The sequence below is a fragment of the Oncorhynchus nerka genome, linkage group LG18 (assembly GCF_034236695.1).
Source record: "Oncorhynchus nerka isolate Pitt River linkage group LG18, Oner_Uvic_2.0, whole genome shotgun sequence".
Classification (NCBI taxonomy): domain Eukaryota; kingdom Metazoa; phylum Chordata; class Actinopteri; order Salmoniformes; family Salmonidae; genus Oncorhynchus; species Oncorhynchus nerka.
In genome coordinates, this window is record NC_088413.1 from 63,931,370 (window position 1) to 63,953,946 (window position 22,577).

General features: G+C 41.8%; 1 protein-coding gene across 3 annotated transcripts in view; it reads left to right on the forward strand.

Moving 5' to 3' along the window:
* The window catches only part of LOC115115556 (rho guanine nucleotide exchange factor TIAM2-like), a 170,132-nt gene that overhangs the window by 8,148 nt on the left and 139,407 nt on the right, over positions 1-22,577 (forward strand). For all 3 annotated transcript variants that reach the window (XM_065004266.1, XM_029688345.2, XM_029688346.2), the window contains exons 3-15: positions 17,501-17,545; positions 17,676-17,837; positions 18,156-18,312; positions 18,522-18,649; positions 18,876-19,058; positions 19,240-19,319; positions 19,467-19,566; positions 19,927-20,031; positions 20,221-20,339; positions 20,467-20,660; positions 20,816-20,916; positions 21,142-21,255; positions 21,461-21,617. In XM_065004266.1, coding sequence (XP_064860338.1) covers positions 17,501-17,545; positions 17,676-17,837; positions 18,156-18,312; positions 18,522-18,649; positions 18,876-19,058; positions 19,240-19,319; positions 19,467-19,566; positions 19,927-20,031; positions 20,221-20,339; positions 20,467-20,660; positions 20,816-20,916; positions 21,142-21,255; positions 21,461-21,617 — 1,645 coding nt within the window. The remainder of the gene's footprint in view (positions 1-17,500; positions 17,546-17,675; positions 17,838-18,155; positions 18,313-18,521; positions 18,650-18,875; positions 19,059-19,239; positions 19,320-19,466; positions 19,567-19,926; positions 20,032-20,220; positions 20,340-20,466; positions 20,661-20,815; positions 20,917-21,141; positions 21,256-21,460; positions 21,618-22,577) is intronic.

Genomic DNA, 22,577 nt, shown 5'->3' on the forward strand with positions numbered 1-22,577 from the left:
GAGACCTGATAATAGCTGCGCTGAGGCCCCCCATCCAACCTGACAAAGCTTGAGAGGATCTGCAGAGAAGAATGGGAGAAACTCCCCAAATACAGGTGTGCCACGCTTGTAGTGGCATACCCAAGAATACTTGAGGCTGTAATCGTTTCCAAAGGTGCTTCAACAAAGTACTGATTAAAGAGTCTGAATACGTACACTACCGTTCAATAGTTTGGGGTCACTTAGAAATGTCCTTGTTTTTGAAAGAAGGGCAATTTTTTTTGTCCATTAAAATAACATCAAATTGATCAGACATATAGTGTAGACATTGTTAATGTTGTAAAGGACTATTGTAGCTGGAAAAGGCAGATGTTTTAAAATTGAATATCTACATAGGCGTACAGAGGCCCATTATCAGCAACCATCACTCCTGTGTACCAATGGCACGTTGTGTTAGCTAATCCAAGTTTATAATTTTAAAAGGCTAATTTATCATTAGAACTCTTTTGCAATTATGTTAGCACAGCTGAAAACTGTTATTCTTTGTTAAAGAAGCAATACAACTGGCCTTCTTTAGACTAGTTGAGTATCTGGAGCATCAGCATTTGTGGGTTCGATTACAGGCTTAAAATGGCCAGAAACAAAGAGCTTCTGAAACTTGTCAGTCTATTCTTGTTCTGAGAAATGAAGGCTATTCCATGCGAGAAATGTCCAAGAAACTGAAGATCTCGTACAACGCTGTGTACCACACCATTCACAGAACAGCGCAAATTGGCTCTAACCAGAATAGAAAGAGGAGTGGGAGGCCCCGGTGCACAACTGAGCAAGAGGACAAGTACATTAGAGTGTCTAGTTTGAGAAACAGACGCCTCAAGTCCTCAACTGGCAGCGTCATTAAAAAGTACCCGCAAAACACCAGTCTCAACGTCAACAGTGAAGAAGCGACTCCGGGATGCTGGCCTTCTAGGCAGTTGCAAAGAAAAAGCCATAAGGCCAGCATCCCGGGGAATTGTGTGTAGATTGATAAGGGGAAACGGCCATTTATAAATAAGGCTGTAACGTAACAAAATGTGGAAAAACTCAAGGGGTCTGAATACTTTCTGAATACACTATGTTGTTTGTAGTTTTGAAATAGTCAGGCTGGCATGGCTTGATGTTCATTGGGGATGTAGTGCTGCCGAAGTGCGAGGGAGCGGCTTTCCCGCACTTTTTTCAAATTGAGAATACACCGAGCTGGTTAAATATTTCTGAAAAATTATTTCTGAAGCTGAATCAATGTCCCTCAAGATCACATGATGATGAATTTGAGTATTTTACAAAACAGAACCGAATAGAATAGCATAGTAGGCCTAACATTAATTTCTAGTGAGATTTTAGGAGCTGAAGCTGAGTAGTCGCATTTCTTTTCTCATTCGGCCAAAACTCAGCAGAGTCCGCCACTGGGCAGGATATATGCTTTGATTAAAACAAACACCATCAGCTGTAATTCGCTCACGAAGCAGTAATTCAAGAACATCTACATGTTCCCATGAAACCGCCTGAGAAAAGTACATTTTCTTGAGACAATATGTATTGCCATAGGCAGACGTTGCAATTGGAGGATGAATTTAATGCATGTTATATATATAATTATATTCAACAGACTGTCTGTATAAACTTTGAGAAATTATACTTTTTTTGAGGAGATCCCGTACCTAAAAAAAGAATGTCACTACACCACTGGTGTTCAAGAAAAGGGAAAGGGGGACACCTAGTCAGTTGTACAACTGAATGCATTCAACTGAAACGTGTCTTCCACATTTAACCCAACCCCTCTGAATCACAGAGGTGCGGGGGGGCTGCCATAATCGACACTCACGTCTTCAGCGCCCGGGGAACAGTGGGTTAACTGCCTTGCTCAGGGGCAGAATGACACATTTTTACCTTGTCATCTCGGGGATTCGATTGAGCAACCTTTTGGTTTCTGGCCCAAAGCTCTAACCACTAAATTGTAGTCTGTTGTCAGGAGATTACTTCTAGTGATGGGGCAAACATTGCCACCCCCTTACTGATAGTTATAGATGCCCAGTTTCCCTTATGGCTCAGTTCAGGTGCCTGCATACACCATAGACCTATTTATAATTTACACAGACACACAGTTTGCTCAGACAGATCCAGTTCAGAGAGGCAGCAGATTTGAGTTCAGAATGGAAAATTAATGTGTTTATGCAATAAATGTTAGTGCATCGAAGACTCGTTTGCTAGTTTCAACTCAACCAGCCATCCAGTCAGCTGTTCGCAAAAATAAAATCTTCATCCATAATTGTCAGTTATATGGAAATTGTGCCAGCCCTAGTTACATATTGGAATATTATTTTTGATTATGTATCTTATTGTTTTGACAATATTGCAATTTTAAAAATTGCACTAGTTGGCTGTACCTGCACCTGCACCAAAACTCCTGTATTTTTCCTTCATAGCTTGTTGTCATCTTCTTTTTAAATAGGGAGCCAATTTGTTTTCAGCGTTTTTGTTTCAGCTATTATTTTTGTTGTTGCATGGGACAGCTTACATATAGTGAGCAATATGTTTGGAACGTTGAATCGCAATAAAATCCCAGTATCGAATCGCAATACATATAGAATTGTGAGAATCACAATACTTATTGTATTGCCACAGTCGTATCATTTTAATATAGTATCATGAGGTCCCTGGCAATTCACAGCCCTAATTCCTGCACACTGCACTAACAAAGGATACATTTTTGCTAGCATTGTGCAGACATTTCAGCCTTTCAACCAGAGGAGGTGGTGGGGGCAGCTAAAGAAGGCTGTGCTCATTGTAATGGCTGGAATGGTATATCAAACCACGTTTTGCTCTGTTTTAATTATTCCCTTCCAGCCATTACAATGAGCCTGTCGTCATATAGCTCTTACCTCCTGTCGAAAGGCCGAAACCAAAGGATCATAAGTTATACTTTGCAAGAGCAGTGCGCGGGAGTTTTTTTTGCAAATCTACAATGCACCTACAAATAATGTACTCTGAATGTCTGTGCCTTTCACTTCAAATTCCTGTGGATGTGCATTCTACTGCTCTACTCTTGCACACTGCTGCTCTGCCTTGACACAAGGCTCAACTTCCTCAGTAAACATCCAGCTGTAGATATGGATAAATGTTGGCATTGTAAACACTTACAAGGGAATTTCTCTATTATTCCCAAAGCCTGGCACATTGAATGGAAGTTGTAGTTAGTTGTATGTTCAGTCACACAATATGTTTGGGCAGGATATTTGATGCCTCAGATGCAGATATAACATCTTGTTTTGATGTACGCTAGATTCAATTTATGAGCTACTGTCAGAGCCTATACTTAGTAAGCCAATATCCGACAGCTGAAGTTGTATTAGCCAGTATTGAGAGTAATGTGGGTCAAAGGTGACCTAAATATCTCTGAACCCTTGAAACATGTAGTCTACAAAATGATTGTAGTACAGCAACAATGATCAGAGTAGGCAGAGGCCTCTTTGCTTGGGAGTCTTGGTCAGTTTGTTTAGTCTTAGCAGTTTTGAAGAACTTGAAACAGTCTACTCAGGCTGAAAGATAAGCAAGATAATTTTATTGGAATACAGCATTGAGAGAAGAACCTTACATGTCAGTTAATTAATTTAACATGTATTTGGGTCTCTTCTTAATTGGTGTGATGCTGCAGAATATTAGTTCAGCAATTGTTTAGCTATCAAGTCTCAAGTTAGTCGGCTTCATAATAGTTCTAACAAATGCATAATCAGTGGCTACAGCATGAGCAGCAGATGAGTCATGTCAAGTTTCTTCCATAAGAACTCTCCACACAACACAGCCATTTCAGGCTGCTTCAATTATTAGCTGACTGTAGCCATTCATACGCTTCATTACTTTGTTACTCAAAAATGTTGCTGAATAAGCACTACATATGTTGCTTCCAATTGCTTTCATATAACCTACACCATAGTAACATTGTGCTTCAGCACTAGGCTTGGGCTCTATCCAGTTTGTCATACCTTCATTCTGACCTTGTGCCATCCCTGGATATTCGTTAATACCAGCACTGAACCCAAGGGGTGCTATTTTCACTCCGAATGTTAGCAATAATAACAGGTACATGTAAAATCCCATAGCGAATTCTAGCTAAATGCTAACGAATGCGTGCAAACATTTCATACAGTCTCTGATATTAACTATTTGCAGGACAGACATTCCAGCTCATAAAGTTATTCAAGGAACTCAAAATGCTACTCCCTGTTTGCGGCACAGACAAAACTAATATTAGATGGCAAGGCTACTAAGTTAGCAAACCAAATGCACAACTGCAGAGAATTTAGCACATTTTAGAAAATTCACTTAAGTTATAAGATATCTAGCCGGCAAACATTTAGTTGTGAATTCCATACTCTAACTAGCTAGCCATTTCACATCGGTTACACCAGCCTAATCTCGGGAGTTGATAGGCTTGAAGTCATAAACAGCGCAATGCTTGAAGCATTGCGAAGAGCTGCTGGCAAACGCACGAAAGTGCTGTTTGAATGAATGCTGGTGCCTGCCATCGCTCAGTCAGACTACTCTATCAAATCATAGACTTAATTATAACATAATAACACACAGAAATGCACGCCGTAGGTCATTAATATGGTCAAATCCGGAAACTATCATTTAGAAAATAAAACGTTTATTCTTCCAGTGAAATACGGACCCATTCCGTATTTTATCTAACGGGTGGCATCCATAAGTCTAAATATTCCTGTTACATTACACAACCTTCAATGTTATGTCATAATTGCGTAAAATTCTGGCAAATTAGTTCGCAACGAGCCAGGCGGCCCAAACTGTTGCATATACCCTGACTCTGCGTGCAATGAACGCAAGAGAAGTGACACAATTTCACCTGGTTAATATTGCCTGCTAACCTGGATTTCTTTTAGCTAAATATGCAGGTTTAAAAATATATACTTGTGTATTGATTTTAAGAAAGGCATTGATGTTTATGGTTAGGTACACGTTGGAGCAACGACAGTCCTTTTTCGCGAATGTGCACCGCAACGATTATACGCTAGATAAACTAGTAATATCATCAACCATGTGTAGTTAACTAGTGATTATGATTGATTGATTGTTTTTTATAAGATAAGTTTAATGCTAGCTAGCAACTTACCTTGGCTTCTTACTGCATTCGCGGAACAGGCAGGCTCCTCGTGGAGTGCAATGTAATCAGGTGGTTAGAGCGCTGTACTAGTTAACCGTAAGGTTGCAAGATTGAATCCCCAAGCTGACAAGATAAAAATCTGCCGTTCTGCCCCTGAACAAGGCAGTTAACCTACCGTTCCTAGGCCGTCATTGAAAATAAGAATGTGTTCTTAACTAACTTGCCTAGTTAAATAAAGGTGTAAAAAAAAATCGGTGCCCAAAAATACCGATTTCCAATTGTTATGAAAACTTGAAATCGGCCCTAATTAATCGGCCATTCCGATTAATCGGTCGACCTCTAGTTGGTTTATACCACCCAATGAAGGTGATGCCCTCCAAATGTTCAGCATAGGATGTTTAGTTCATGGACAACACCATGACTTTTGACATTACACAATTATTTAAGAATATACTGCTCTAGGCAAGACTAGGCTATATTATCCCTCATATCCATGTATATAATCCCTCATATCCCTGTATATTATCCCTCATATCCCTGTATATAATCCCTCATATCCCTGTATATAATCCCTCATATCCCTGTATATAATCCCTCATATCCCTGTATATAATCCCTCATATCACTGTATATAATCCCTAATTTCCCTGTATATAATCCCTCATATCCCTGTATATAATCCCTCATATCCCTGTATATTATCCCTATCCCTGTATATAATCCCTTATGTCCCTGTATATTATCCCTCATATCCCTGTATATAATCCCTCATATCACTGTATATAATCCCTAATTTCCCTGTATATAATCCCTCATATCCCTGTATATTATCCCTCATATCCCTGTATATAATCCCTAATTTCCCTGTATATAATCCCTCATATCCCTGTATATTATCCCTCATATCCCTGTATATAATCCCTCATATCCCTGTATATAATCCCTCATATCCCTGTATATAATCCCTAATATCCGTGTATATTATCCCTCATATCCCTGTATATAATCCCTCATATCCCTGTACATAATCCCTCATATCCCTGTATATTATCCCTCATATCCCTGTATATTATCCCTCATATCCCTGTATATAATCCCTCATATCCCTGTATATAATCCCTCATATCCCTGTATATAATCCCTAATATCAGTGTATATTATCCCTCATATCCCTGTATATAATCCCTCATATCCCTGTACATAATCCCTCATATCCCTGTACATAATCCCTCATATCCCTGTACATAATCCCTCATATCCCTGTATATTATCCCTCATATCCCTGTATATTATCCCTCATATCCCTGTATATTATCCCTCATATCCCTGTATATAATCCCTCATATCCCTGTATATAATCCCTCATATCCCTGTATATAATCCCTCATATCCCTGTATATAATCCCTCATATCCCTGTATATTATCCCTCATATCCCTGTATATTATCCCTCATATCCCTGTATATTATCCCTCATATCCCTGCCAGTGTTTCTCCTATATTCATTTTGGCTCAATGACTGGACGTCTATGGGAACAGCTAGCTAACACTAGCAGCAATGTGCAGCTCCCCTCCTCCTCTACCCTTGCCACCACTGCTGGAAAAATTCCTAGTGGAAACACTGCCTTCTTCACACACCCTACATATATCCCACCTGGAGAACAAGACGGATTCTTTATCTCAGAGACAAATATCACCTGCCAGTATAGTACAGTATCAACAGCATTCCATGGCAGCACCTGCCAGTATAGTACAGTACCAACAGTATTCCTTGGCAGCACCTGCCAGTATAGTACAGTATCAACAGCATTCTGTGGCAGCGCCTGCCAGTATAGTACAGTATCAACAGTATTCCTTGGCAGCACCTGTCAGTATAGTACAGTATCAACAGCATTCTGTGGCAGCACCTGCCAGTATAGTACAGTATCAACAGCATTCCGTGGCAGCACCTGCCAGTATAGTACAGTACCAACAGCATTCCATGGCAGCACCTGCCAGTATAGTACAGTATCAACAGTATTCCCTGGCAGCACCTGCCAGTCAAATATCAAATATTTGGGGCGGCAGGTAGCCTAGTGGTTAGAGCGTTGGGCCAGTAACCGAAAGGTTGCTAGATTGAATCCCCGAGCTGACATGGTGAAAATCTGTCTTTCTGCCCCCGAACAAGGCAGTTAACCCACTGTTCCTAGGCCGTAATTGTAAATAAGAATTTGGTCTTAACTGACTTACCTAGTTAAATGAAATAAATCACCCCCTAGTAACAGCCTGTAATGGAGTGTGGTGTTGGTTTTGGCATTGTGTAGGTATCCAGGAATCCAGCTGATGCTACTGTGAGTCACGTTGGAATGCTGTTGATACTGTACTATACTGTCAGGTGCCATGTTGGAATGCTGTTAATACTGTACTATTAACAGCACTAGGTGTTGCCATGGAATGCTGTTGATACTGTACTATACTGGCAGGTGCTGCCATGGAATGCTGTTGGTACTGTACTATATTGGCAGGTGCTGCCATGGAATACTGTTGATAGTGTACTATACTGGCAGGCACTGCCACAGAATGCTGTTGATACTGTACTATACTGACAGGTGCTGCCAAGGAATACTGTTGATACTGTACTATACTGGCAGGCGCTGCCACAGAATGCTGTTGATACTGTACTATACTGGCAGGTGCTGCCAAGGAATACTGTTGGTACTGTACTATACTGGCAGGTGCTGCCATGGAATGCTGTTGATACTGTACTATACTGTCAGGTGCCATGTTGGAATGCTGTTAATACTGTACTATTAACAGCACTAGGTGTTGCCATGGAATGCTGTTGATACTGTACTATACTGGCAGGTGCTGCCATGGAATGCTGTTGGTACTGTACTATATTGGCAGGTGCTGCCATGGAATGCTGTTGATACTGTACTATACTGGCAGGTACTGCCATGGAATGCTGTTGATACTGTACTATACTGGCAGGTGCTGCCATGGAATGCTGTTGATACTGTACTATACTGGCAGGTTCTGCCATGGAATACTGTTAATACTGTACTATACCGGCATGTGCTGCCATGGAATGCTGTTGATACTGTACTATACTGGCAGGTACTGCCATGGAATGCTTTGTTGGCATCAAATATATGAAAATGATTTGACAGTCAATGAAAGGTATGGATATAGACCTAGTGAATTGAATATCAATTTATATTTTCTAGAAGATTGTTCATGTTTGAGATATATGATGCAATGGGAAAGATATAGAGAACATTGAATCTGGATATTTTAACTGGAATTGAAAGTTGATGGAGAAAGCGTCAATGAAATGTAGCCAATTGTTAGGGCTGGCACAATTATCACATAATCATGTAACCAAGAATTATGGGCAATAACCTTAGTTATTTTAGGGGGGGTTGTACTTTATTTTCAAGTAGATCTAGTTTATCGGATTAGCAGTTTTTCTTATTTTTACATAAAGTGAGTGAAGTTTGTGGCAATCATTATTCTAGCAGAACGGCAGGGTTGGGAAGAGAAGCGTCATTTCCTAAAGTTGCCAATAGTCAAAACTATTAGTTTTTGAGACAAGTGTCTTCAAAGCTGTGTTGTATTTTGTAGGACATTGTGAAAATAACCGTGGCGATTTGTATGACAATTAGATACTAGCTATAATCTTTATCCAAAATTCCATAATCGTCACAGCCTTACTTGTGTTACAATTTGAGCTTGAGCCACTCCTTGATCAGCCAGTGCTTGTCACAATGACTTTTTTTTTATCATTCATGATTTAGGCAGTGTTCATTCACTGTTATCAAATGAATTACATGTTGCATTTGAGCTGGCTGTCTTTCAATACAGGCCTGTGCTTGTCCCGCTTGCTCTCTAGCACGTAAACACACACACACACACACACACACACAAACCCTTGCAGTGAGAAGCATCTTGAGTATACCATTTACTGCTTACCAATTGCAGCTAAATACAGTGAGGTGATTTTTCTCTTGGCACTTATCCATGTGCTTGAGGTATATTTAGTGTCCTATTATAGCTAGTATCTACTTTTGTGTCAAATCTTGAATAGGAAACCTGTATGAGAGGCCTGAGTGGAGCTTGAATAATATACAGTATTCTGCAGTAGTCTACACTCAGTCCCATTGCTCCTTCTTAACCCGTTCTAAATGTACAGGAAGCAAACAGTGAGTACGGATACATGCACGCAATAATACACTGAGTATACAAAACATTAAGAACACCTGCTCTTTCCATGAAATAGACTGACCAGGTGAAAGCTAAGGTCCCTTATTGATTTCACTTGTTAATTCTACTTCAATCAGTGTAGATGAAGGGGAGGAGACCGGTTAAAGAAGGATTGTTAAGCATCGAAACAATTGATACATAGATTGTGTATGTGAGCCATTCAGAGGGTGAATGGGCAAGACAAATATTTAAGTGTCTTTGAACAGGGTATGGTTTTTGTCAAGAATTGCAATGCTTCTGGGTTTTTCACACTCAACCGTTTCCTGTGTGTATCAGGAACCACCCAATGGACATCCAGCTAACTTGACATAACTGTGGGAAGCATTGAAGTCAACATGGGCGAGATTCCCTGTGGAACGTTTTCGACACCCTGTAGAGTCTATGCCCTGACAAATTTAGGCTGTTGCAAGGGGGGGTGCAAACTCAATATTAGGAAGGTGTTCGTAATGTTTGGTATACTTGGTGTATGATTATTGTGGATAGTTGGATTAATATAGCCCCAATAGTTTGATTTAAAACGTCAACATGCTTTGCAAGAAGAGCTGTTTACATTGACACATCTGAAATCAGGCTACTTGATGGGATAAATGCAGAAAGTCTGCAATCAAAATAAATGTTATACGACAGCGACTATGTTATTTTTGGGAAGCCTATTTGATGCTAGCATAAGGCATGTACTCTGTAAGTGCATACTGACCTTCCACCACCCAGAGAGTGCTTCATCATGTACTGAGGTGGTCCTAGTCATACAGCAGTCATCCCTTCACAAACTGTCACTGCAGTCTGCAGTCACAACACTAGGTTACTACCAGGCCTGTTGGTTGGAGACAGTGCTACTATGCCAGGGCTAAAGCATGTGTGTCTGTGAGTAGGTATTACATGCCTCTTTGACATGGGAAGAGGGGGGGGGGGTTGAGGAAGCCCTGACTAATATACTCCCTGACTGCTCTTCAATCCTACCCCATGACCCTACTCCTCTAATATACTCCCTGGCTGCTCTTCAAACCTACCCCATGACCCTACTCCCTATACCTCTAATATACTCCCTGGCTGCTCTTCAACCCTACCCCATGACCCTACTCCCTATACCTCGAATATACTCCCTGGCTGTGCTCTTCAGCCCTACCCCATGACCCTACTCCCTATACCTCTAATATACTCCCTGGCTGCTCTTCAACCCTACCCCATGACCCTACTCCCTATACCTCTAATATACTCCCTGGCTGCTCTTCAACCCTACCCCATGACCCTACTCCCTATACCTCGAATATACTCCCTGGCTGTGCTCTTCAGCCCTACCCCATGACCCTACTCCCTATACCTCTAATATACTCCCTGGCTGCTCTTCAACCCTACCCCATGACCCTACTCCCTATACCTCTAATATACTCCCTGACTGCTCTTCAACCCTACCCCATGACCCTACTCCCTATACCTCTAATATACTCCCTGACTGCTCTTCAATCCTACCCCATGACCCTACTCCTCTAATATACTCCCTGGCTGCTCTTCAACCCTACCCCATGACCCTACTCCCTATACCTCTAATATACTCCCTGACTGCTCTTCAACCCTACCCCATGACCCTACTCCCTATACCTCGAATATACTCCCTGGCTGCTCTTCAATCCTACCCCATGACCCTACTCCCTATACCTCTAATATACTCCCTGGCTGCTCTTCAATCCTACCCCATGACCCTACTCCTCTAATATACTCCCTGACTGCTCTTCAACCCTACCCCATGACCCTACTCCCTATACTCCTGCTAACCCTACCCCATGACCCTATACTCCCTGGCTGCTCTTCAATCCTACCCCATGACCCTACTCCCTATACCTCTAATATACTCCCTGGCTGCTCTTCAATCCTACCCCATGACCCTACTCCTCTAATATACTCCCTGGCTCCTCTTCAACCCTACCCCATGACCCTACTCCCTATACCTCTAATATACTCCCTGACTACTCCCTGACTCCATTGGAACCAGTTCAACTTGGCCCAAACTCAAGCAATAACAACACACATAGTTTAACTTTTTGTTATTGGATTATATGGCTCCCGTCCAGATTTTGTGATGAATATAAAATTCAAGTCATAGATACAGGCGTCCTTCCTAACTCAGTTGCCGGAGAGGAAGGAAACCTCTCAGGGATTTCACTATGGTGAAATGGTGACTTTAAAACAGTTTAATGGTTGTGATAGGATAAAACAAGGATGGATCAACAACATTGTAGTTATTACACCATACTAACCTGATTGACAAGGGGAAAGAAGGAAGACTGAGCAGAATGAAAATATTCCAAAACATGTGTCCTGTTTGCGACAAGGCACGAAAGTAAAACTGCAAAGAATTTGGCAAAGCAATGAACTTTTTCTCCCGAATACAGTGTTATGTTTAGGGCAAATCCAATACAACAAATTACCAATCTCCATATTTTCAAGCATAGTGGGGGCTCCATTTTATGGGTACGCTTGTAATTGTTAAGGACTAGGAAGTTTTTGAGGATAAAAAAAAATTACGTAATGGAGCTTAGCACAGGCAAAATCCGAGACGAAAACCTGGTTTAGTCTGCTTTCCACCAGACACTGGGAGATGAATTCACCTTTCAGCAAGACAATAACTTAAAACACAAGGCTAAATCTACACTGGAGCTGCTTACCAAGAAGACAGTGAATGTTCCTGAGTGGCCCGGGTTACAGTTTTGACTTAAATCTGCTTGAAAATCTATGGCAAGACCTGAAAATGGTTGTCAAGCAATGATCAACAACCAATTTGACAAAGCTTTAAGAATCTCAAAAATAATAATGGGCAAATGTTGCACAATGCAGGTGTGGAAAGCTCTTAGAGACTTACCCAGAAAGACTCACAGCTGTAATCGGTGCCAAAGGTACTTTGGTTGTTACGTCCGTACCCCAGTTGACCCCATGTGACCTCCGCGAAACCTCTTCCTGTGTGTCCTTGTCCCTTTGGCTTGACCAGCTGTATTGTCTGAATGTTGACATATAGCATGGGCTCTATTTTGTTTTCTTTGAAAAACTTTACTTCGTGTTTAGATATAATTGTATTATATTTCTGCTCTGCATAATAGGTCAGTTGTGAATAACACAGTAATACTTTCCATTAGTGTGTTTCATTTGGTTAATGACATTCATTTATGTTTATTAGTCAACCCAGTCTTGCTCATATCTTCAAAAATGAATGTGTACCAAGATTGAAGTCTGATGAACTTGAATAAATGTCATCATGACATTTGACACGAGATCTCTCCCCCTGGCCTCGGTCTTAACTTGGGGGCGTCACTCCAGCCAGAATCATACACAGGCCCACAGAGAGTGAAAAAGAGTCTCATGTTGCATCAAATTCTATGACCATAACATTTGAATCAATATTTTGACCTTACTGTAGGGCTATTCTCAAGGGGTTACAATTACTAAATGTAACCCAGTTTGTCCAGATTTCCAACGAAAGCCTTGCTTTTCCAAACTTAATGCACACAGAAGTTGAACCTTTGCATAAACCATGCATTGATTTTAGTGGAAGATGTTTTGCAAATATTTGAATTGTGTGAATTGGAAGTTGGCATTCAGCCATTTTGAGAATGTGATTTATTTCTAGAACATGATAATGATAGCCTGGGCTAAATATATGGAGTTTGTTGCTCCACACTAGCCTACATTGTGTCCTGCTTGTGCTACAATACTTGACTGAAAGCAACTTAGGGAGTGAAAAACAACTCTTAGGCTGCATTTACATAGGCAGCCCAATTTGGATATTTTTTCCATTAATAATACTTTTTCCCCACAATTTTGTGATATCCAATTGGTAGTTACAGTCTTGTCCCATTGCTGCAACTCCCGTACGGACTCGGAGGAGGCAAAGGTCGAGAGCCATGCGTCTCCGAAACACAACTCTGCCACTGCTCCTTGACACACTGGTCGCTTAACCACGTTCACCAATGTGTCGGAGGAAACACTGTACAACTGGTGACCGTGTCAGCGTGCATGCACCCGGCCCGCCACAGGAGTCGTTAGAGCGCGATGGGACAAGGACATTCCAGCTGGCCTAACCCGCGTGACGCCGAGCCAATTGTGCGCCGCCTCATGGGTCTCTGAGCCAATTGTGCGCCACCTCATGGGTCTCCCGGTCATGGCCGGCTGTGACACATCCCGGGATTGAACCTGGATCTGTAGCGACGCCTCAAGCACTGCAGTGCCTTAGACCGCTGCGCCACTCGGGAGTCCCCTCATTAATGTTTTTTTTTACCAATCACGTCAGATCTTTTTCAGAGCTGATCCGATTGCTCAAAAGACCAGTTAGTGGAAAAAAATATCACAATTGGTCTTCCCATATAAACGCAGCCTTACTGTGTTGTAGTGATGGGGGAATACATCGATGCGGTTACATATCGGGATATATGATTTTTTACAAGACAATTCATTTTGATATTATCGCTATATTACTTTTGCTCTAGTTGGCTGTACCTGCGCCAAAACTTTGCATAGTTTGTTCGCCATCTTTTTAAATAGGGATCAAAACTTGTTTTCTCATGGCTCTCTCTTGTACCTCTACAGCAGACATGGTGAGCAATATGTTTGGAACAGCAAATAGCAATAAAATCACCGTATCAAATAGCAATACATATACTATTGTGACAATCGCAATTCATATGGTATCGGCACCTAATTATCGTGATAATATTGTATCGTGAGGTCCCTGGCAAATCCCAGCCATACTGTGTTTGCATTGCATTACATATATCAAAGTTTTGAAAACCCAAGTACAAGTTTAGAAACCCAAGTACAAGAAACATTGGCAGGATTGACCAAAACAAATGTAATTTTTACATTCCATACAATCATTACAGCTCAAACTAGACAGACCAAATTCGTCCAGAATGTCTTATATGTATAAACTCCTTTTCATAACTTTCTCACTGAAAGCAATAAAATCACTGAACCAGTTTCAGACGGAGCTATGAGCTCATCCAGCCTACATGTTATCTGCTTCATTGGTTTTCAGTTATTTCAACGTTTTAATGGCCTATGGAGATTGTAGTTTAACAACATTCCTCAATCATATAGCTGAATTGTTATTTAGCAGCTGTGAGCAGTGTCTGTCTCAATTTTGCGATACTTGCATTCTGTCCCATTCAAAGCCCTCCCTCAATGTAGCCTAGCTATTCTACATTGGCTACCCTGTTGGGAATTCCACTCTCCGTTCTTATGCATTTAATGTATTTTTTATTATTCTGTGATGTTCCAAGTCTTTTTAAAATATGTGTGCCTCCGTGTCTTTTTTAGCAAGTGAAAGCAACCAACCAAATATTAGGCCAAACTATTGTAATATGATGTCTAGCAGCTCTGGGAATGGATGTGAACTTGGTTGTGGAATGTGTGCAGGTTACTGAGATGTGTATTTGCTGTCACAGTCTTGGAGATGATCTCACTGTGCGGTATAAACCTACTAGCTCTAACTAAGAACAACATGCAGGACAAGGTATCCAAGTATTAATTACTTGGCACTTTGTTATAGCACCTTTGTGCCCAAAGTGCCGACACTGTTATACATGTTTCTCAAAGTATAGACAACCTGTTGAGGTAATTTTGTCTTACAGTGATAAACTGTAGTCTGAATTATACTGAAAAAAATATAACAAACAAAGCTGCACCTTTTAAAGTGGCCTTTTATTGTCCCCAGCACAAGGCGCACCTGTTTAATCAGCTTCTTGATATGCCACACCTTTCAGGTGGATGGATTATCTTGGCAAAGGAGACATGCTCATTAACAGGGGTGCAGTGGTGGAAAAAGTCTAAAAGTATTTGGTTTTAAATATACTTAAGTATCAAAAGTAAACGTAATTGCTCAAATGTACTTAAGTATCAAAAGTAAAAGTATAAACCATTTAAGATTCCTTATATTAAGCAAACCAAATGGCACATACATTTTTTACTTTTTTTTAAATTTATGGATAGCCAGGGGCACACTCCAACACTCAGACATAATTTATAAACGAAGCATCTATGTTTATTGAGTCCTCCAGATTAAAGGCAGTAGGGATAACAAGGGATGTTCTCTTGATAATTGTGTGAATTGGACTATTTTCCTGTCAAAATGTAATGAGTACTTTTGGGTGTCAGGGAAAATGTATGGGCTTAAAAAATACATTATTTTCTTTAGGAATGTAGTAAAGTAAAAGTTGGAAAAAATATTAAATAGTAACGTAGACTACAGATACCCCAAAAAGCTACTTAAGTAGTATTTTTTAAGTATTTTTACTTGTACTTTACACCACTGCAGGGATGTAAATACATTTGTGCAAAAAATTGAGGGAAATAAGCATTTTGTGCATGTGGAACATTTTATTTCTTCTCATGAGACATGGGACCAAAACTTTACATGTGGTGTTTATATTCTTGTACAGTATAGTACCATAGAGTAGTCTGTACTCCCTACTGTGATCTGGAGAAATAAGGCAACTTTAGCGCCACATGCTGGCAGTTCTAGTGCTGGTCTCATGACCCCAGTTATCCCATATAGCCCTGTGGTCCACTTTGACTTGATGCGCTTGTATGTTTGAATCACTTGTTTTTGCTCTCATACAAGCTATTGAGAGCTTTCACTTATGAAATAAATGTTGCACTATATACTTTTTTAGTCTGTAATAAGATGGGTAAAAATGCTACTGTGTGTGTAAAGATGGTAGAAGGGATGCGTGATTAGATCATAGGTCTAGCCTATTTTTATTTATTTACACACCAATATGAGAATATGCCTTTCGCTTCACCACACAGGGGGGCGTTCACTGATGTTGCACTATTTACTTTTTTATTCTGTAATAAGATGGGTAAAAATGCTACTGTGTGTGTAAAGACATTGTGTGTAAGACAGACATCACAACTGATGCACACTGTATTATTGATTCCTATTGGCCAGAAGCACAGTAGTTGAGCACTGGAGTCCCATGTAGCTCAGTTGGTAGAGCAGGGTGCTTGCAACGCCAGGGTTGTAGGTTTGATTCCCACGGCGGACCAGAATGGGGGAAAAGGGTATGAAAATGTATGCACTCACTACTGTTAAGTTGCTCTGGATAAGGGCGTCTGCAAAATGACTAAAATGTAAATGCTTTCCTACATATTTTGATCCCAGCAGCACTGCAGTAAACACACCACTTGCTGTGAAGGGACAGGTGTAGTGCATCATGAGTTGGCAGTAATTTATTACAGTGAATTAGAAATACTCATTAGTTCAAACCAATTATGATGTTAATATCTCTATTATTTGCTAATGGCCCAAAATCTGTTTCTATTCTCTCCATTATTATTCTCTTCTCTCTTTTTGTGGTGTGATAATTCCTGTGAAATGATTCTGCCCAATAGCCTACGTTCTGTGGATTCTTCAATTACACATGCTGCATTATGTTTAAGGCAGCATCGCCATACTTGAGTCATCCCAAAAATGTTTGTAGTCCCCATCTCTCTTTCCCATGTTACCAGGATATAGCTTAAATGCTACAGCAACAATTAATCAAAGGAATCGATTACTCTGTAATCTGGCGGAGGGCAGCTGAGAACATGGCTTGAATGCAAAGGAATTCATTTTGTAACAGTGCATATTGCATTGAGTCAATGCCAATGAACATATAACAACTATTTTTCGAGCTGTGGTCATTAGATAACTGATTCACACTATGCAAAAATCAAGTCATTGGGGTCTCCAGTGTTTTCCCTTTCAAGGAGCGAGAAATAACTCGGCTGAGACATCCACACATATAAGTCTATTTATATCATTGTTAGAAAGAAAAACATGAAATTAATTTAAATCCCCGTCAATTGTTTTGTTTTCGTGTTGGAATTAGATTTATCTCAAAATATTTCAGTATTTCACAAAATGCTTGATTACTCAGATGATGGAGTAAAGCAGCTCTAATGTGGATACTTCCGTGTTATGTGATTTTGTTTGTGTCACTTGACATGATGGAATTGCTCATGGTTTCACATACTGCTGTTGATAATGCTATAACCGCCATCTTTGACCAGTTTCAGGTCTTTGTCTCCAGGGATGCTGTGGTTGTAGTTTTGGTGGGGTATCACAATGTCTTTTCTTGTGTTTCTTCTCTTTCAGTACTACAAACATGTTGTCCAGAGCGTGGAGAAGTTCGTTCAGAAAGTGAGTTTATTTTGGTTTCACCAGTCAAACTGAGTCAAGTAGAATACAAATCATGTTTTGAAATTGTTTGCCACTCATTTGCCCATCACCACAGAGATGCTAAACGCTCACCTTGTTTTGTGCAATCCAGTGCAAGCAAGAGTACAAGGTCCCAGGCCTGTACGTCATGGACTCCATCGTGCGGCAGTCACGACACCAGTTTGGCCAGGACAAGGATGTGTTCGCCCCGCGCTTCAGCAAAAACATAATCGGAACCTTCCAGCACCTCTACCGCTGCCCCTCAGATGACAAGGTGGGTCACAGTGGGAACAGAGACGGCTCTCTGGTTTCTCTATTCAGAAACACTGTTCTAGTTTACCACCTTCTATTCTACCTTTGACTACACATCCTCTATTGTTGTTAGTGATAGATCTGATCTGTAGCATTGTTTGAAAAACGTTATTATTCAGTGTCAGTGGGGAATGAAATCAATGAATATACTATTTTAATACTCCACATTTGTAGAGTATACAGCATCAACTTTAGGCGGTGACTCATTCGCTGCAGTGGTTTTGTTTTGATTGAGTGGTTGTGTGTGTCAGTCTGTGATCTTCCTTCCGTTGTGTTCCAGAGTAAGATTGTCAGAGTCCTCAACCTGTGGCAGAAGAACGCCGTCTTCAAGAGTGACATCATCCAGCCGCTGCTGGACATGGCTGCAGGACTACCCCCTCCCAGTGTCACCCCTGTCATGACCAGCAGGGATGCTCCGGTCAACAACGCTACGCCTGGTCAGTCACCCAACATATAACATGCATACACATACAGCTCTATACTGACACCTGGTGGCGAAATACAGTCCTTCTCCTGAACTGACACAATGTACTGAGGCCTTTTTTGTGACCAGGCATTGCTCTCTAATCAACATCAATTGCAGATGTTTGTTGAATTATTCATATTGATTTCTCATTATGGATTTTCTCTGTGTGTTTGTGTCCAGGTACCCCAGCGACCCCGGCCACTCCAGCCAACATTGTGTCCAGTCTGCCTGACTGGGCGTCTCAGTTTTCCAACACAGACACTGTAGCTGCTGTGGCCCAGATCCTGCAGAGTCCACAGGGACAACAGGTCAGTATATAGAAGATCCATGGTCCTCAAACAGTCAATTTAACTCAATATCCAATTTGAAGCTCAGAGAATGACACTGAATGTCTCTTTGCATCTTTAGTTTTGTTTTGACTTTTACACTTGTTGAGTCTGTGTTCTGACCTTTCTGATGCTCCTTCCTTTCCAAATGACCAACTGTAGCCTTTTTGTGCATCATTCTCTATGGCTGTCTTTATCTGTGTGACAGCTCCAGCAGCTGGTGCAGAGTCTGCAGATGCAGCAGCAGAAGCCCCAGCCGTCTCTGCTGCAGGCGCTGGATGCAGGCCTGGTGGTCCAGCTACAGGCCCTGACAGCCCAGCTCACTGCTGCCGCCTCAGCCAACCCCATGCACCTCAACCCCCTGGACCAGAGGGTTTCCTCCTTCAACAAGGTGAGGAATCAAGGCCACAGAAATGGAGTGGAAGTAAGTCCCCGTGATATTAAGGGTACATTTTTTTTAATTGTTAATGCGCATTTGTGTGTGTTTTGTGTGATGTTGGTAACTATCTTCTACTACGTGTGACTCTCAAATCTATATTTTAACGACAATCGTCTTTCTCCATTTGTTGCAGAAAATGTTGGGTCATTTTGACTTTGGGAATGATTCAGAACGCTCTGAAGAATCCAAAAAGGACTCGCAATCATCCCAGATGTAAGCATGTTTTTTTTATCTACAAATCTGAGACCCTGCGGAATATGTCACAGGTTCTGTGTATGGACTTTCACTCCCCACTACCCGTGTGACGCACAGCAGTTAACTGAACTCTTGACCCCTGTCTGTCTCCCTGTTTCCCTCCAGGCCCATGGTGTCTGACTCCATCTTCCACCAGCTGGCAGAGCAGCTGCAGCAGCAGAACCTAGAGCAGTTACAGAAGCAGCTCATGGAGCACCAGCAGAAGGTACCTACACAACACACACCTTCACAGACACCCTTAGTCCCTTCCTTTACGGCCCACCCTATCTATACCGGAGCACTAGCAGCACCAGCAGAAGGTACCTACACAACACACACCTTCACAGACACCCTTAGTCCCTTCCTTTACGGCCCACCCTATCTATACCGGAGCACTAGCAGCACCAGCAGAAGGTTGCTATACATCACCTCTATAAGCACAGGAATTGACTTCCCTAAACAAAGCTGCCCTGGTTCCTTTCTGAACCCCTACCTGTTTAATTTCCTACTAATTTCCCATACATTCGTCTCTTGAGACCATTGTGAGGAAAGTAGCTAGGACACTAACCAATCCGGTATTTATCAGGATGGAATCTTTGGGTCTGAGAACACACACCAGCAGAGCAGCAGCCAATCACAGCACCCGGAGCCAGGCAACAAGATTGATGACTCCATTGAAAACCAGCAGCAGGTAAGCCTTTCTTCCCTCACTGACTCATGAACTTCTCTGTGACTAAAACGGATATATAACTGCAATTGTAAGAGCTCTGTGGTAGTTGTATTTGTAAGTAGAGCTCTGTGGTAGTTGTATTTGTAAGTAGAGCTCTGTGGTAGTTGTATTTGTAAGTAGAGCTCTGTTGTAATGATGCCTGTGTTATAGGACATGGACATGGACCTGGATGACGGGCCAGAGATGGACGAAGAGATCTTCGAGCCAGAGGACAAGAAGTCCAAGACGATTGACATACAGTCAAGAACACGGTCCAGGTCACGATCGAGGTGAGTCTAAGGACCCATTCTGAGAGAAAGCGTCCACAAGGCATCTTGAGACGCCTTGTAGAGGCGCGTGTTGATTTTCCCACAACTGCTGGCATCAAACTACCTTCAAAATAACCCTCTACTCTAGATCTCCCAGGAAGAGACGGTCCAGATCACGGTCAGGCTCTCGGAAACGGAAACATCGCAAGCGATCGCGGTCACGCTCCAGAGAACGGAAGAGGAAGTTGTCGCGGTCCTACTCCAGCGAGAGACATGCCCGCGAGCTAGAGAAAGAGCGTCAGAAGAAAGGACTGCCTCCAATCCGATCCAAGTTTCTCAGTGGTAATACCAGCCCCTGATTAGCGCTTCACTGACCTTTTAATGTTTTAGTGTATCACTACTCATAAAAATCTCCAAACTCCAATCTCCTTTTACTGTTTATCATCCTTGGTACCTTAAATGTGTTCTAAGCCTCCATCTCTTCTGTGTGTCCCCAGTGTGCAGCACCACTCTGTGGGTGGGACAGGTAGACAAGAAGGCCACTCCGCAGGACCTCACCAATCTGTTTGAAGAGTTTGGTCAGATTGAGTCTATCAATGTAAGTAGAGAACTCGCTGTCTGTCTGAGCTTGACTTCATTAACTGGTGCTCATTATGTGGGTACGCAAGCTCTGTCACCTCTGACCGGAGGGAAATATTTATTATCTTGACAGTCCACTTTAAAGGACTCACCCGTTGCTCTTTAAGCCAGTCCAGGCATTTCTCATTAGCATGTTCTGACCATCTGTCTTTCTGTACATCCCTTTCTCACTCTCCTTCTATAGATGATCCCTCCCCGTGGCTGTGCCTACATCTGTATGGTCCACAGACAGGATGCCTACCAAGCCAGACAGAAACTCAGCACTGGTTCACACAAGATCGTCTCCAAGGTCATTAAGGTAATGTCTGACGTGATGTGATTGCCACTGCGGTTAGGGTATGTCCTCTGTGTGTGTTAATGTTTTTAAATCTCTTGGGTGGCTCGCTAAGCATACCACTGACCTCATAGCAACCCAGCCGTTACATATTTCCTACTCTCCTGTTTCTACTTAAATACCCTTGATATTGCTGCTCTGTCATGTATCCGCTGACATTTGTGTTCAGATCGCTTGGGCGCTGAATAAGGGAGTGAAGCAGGAGTATAAGCAGTTGTGGGACATGGACCTGGGGGTCACCTACATCCCCTGGGAGAAGGTCAAGCTGGACGACCTGGACGGCTTCGCTGAGGGAGGCATGATCGACCAGGAGACTGTCAACGCCGGTGAGCAGATGCAGCAAAGGACACAGGCACACACAGAAATGAACACTACGGGTGTTTCTCAATATGCATACTACCGTGCACCACACTCATGCTCCGAGTGCATTCTCAGAGGACATTCTCTTGAGAATGCATAAAACATTCACTACTGTATTACCTCACGCTGCACCTCTCCATTCACTGGACCTTCGTCCGGCCAGGACAATGGCAACAATAGAGACGACACAAGATATACACAAAGCTATCAGCTAGCTAGATGTGAATCGTAATAATCGAACTAACCAGATAGTTAACAGGCAAAAATGATTTAAAACTAATGCCATACAAGGTAATTCGTTGTGGCTACATAGCCAGCTAACAGTAGTAGCTAAACAGTAAACATTAACCCTATTAACTTGGGCTTGCGTTCTATGCACACGACAGTGGATATTGTAGGCAGGTAAACATGCCAAAATGAACAGAGTATGTATTAATGTATCAAAATAAAATATTGTAGTCAGGAAACATATGAGATGTGAATGGGCAACATTTAATTCAGTCAGTTTATTTTCTCACTTCAGCTTAAATAATGGATGCCATTGATTTCAATAAATGTTGTGTTGTTTTTTTTACATGGTTGCATCATATTTCTGTGGATACTTTCAGTTGAAGCTTGCATCGATGCATGCTTCAAAATACTTACCAACGGAGTACGCGTCCAAATAGCGCACAGTTTCACATACTTTGATTTGGACTCATACTCCGACCCTAGTATGCATTTTGAGAAACACCCTCATGCTCACTCATATATACAAACAAAAGACATACACACTAGACAGGCACAGGAATTACAAGCCCAACACTACTGCTTACTCATATATACAAACAAAAGACATACACAGGCACAGGAATTACAAGCCCAACACTACTGCTCACTCATAAACAGGCGTCACACACTCACATTAACTCTCTGAACACCAACCA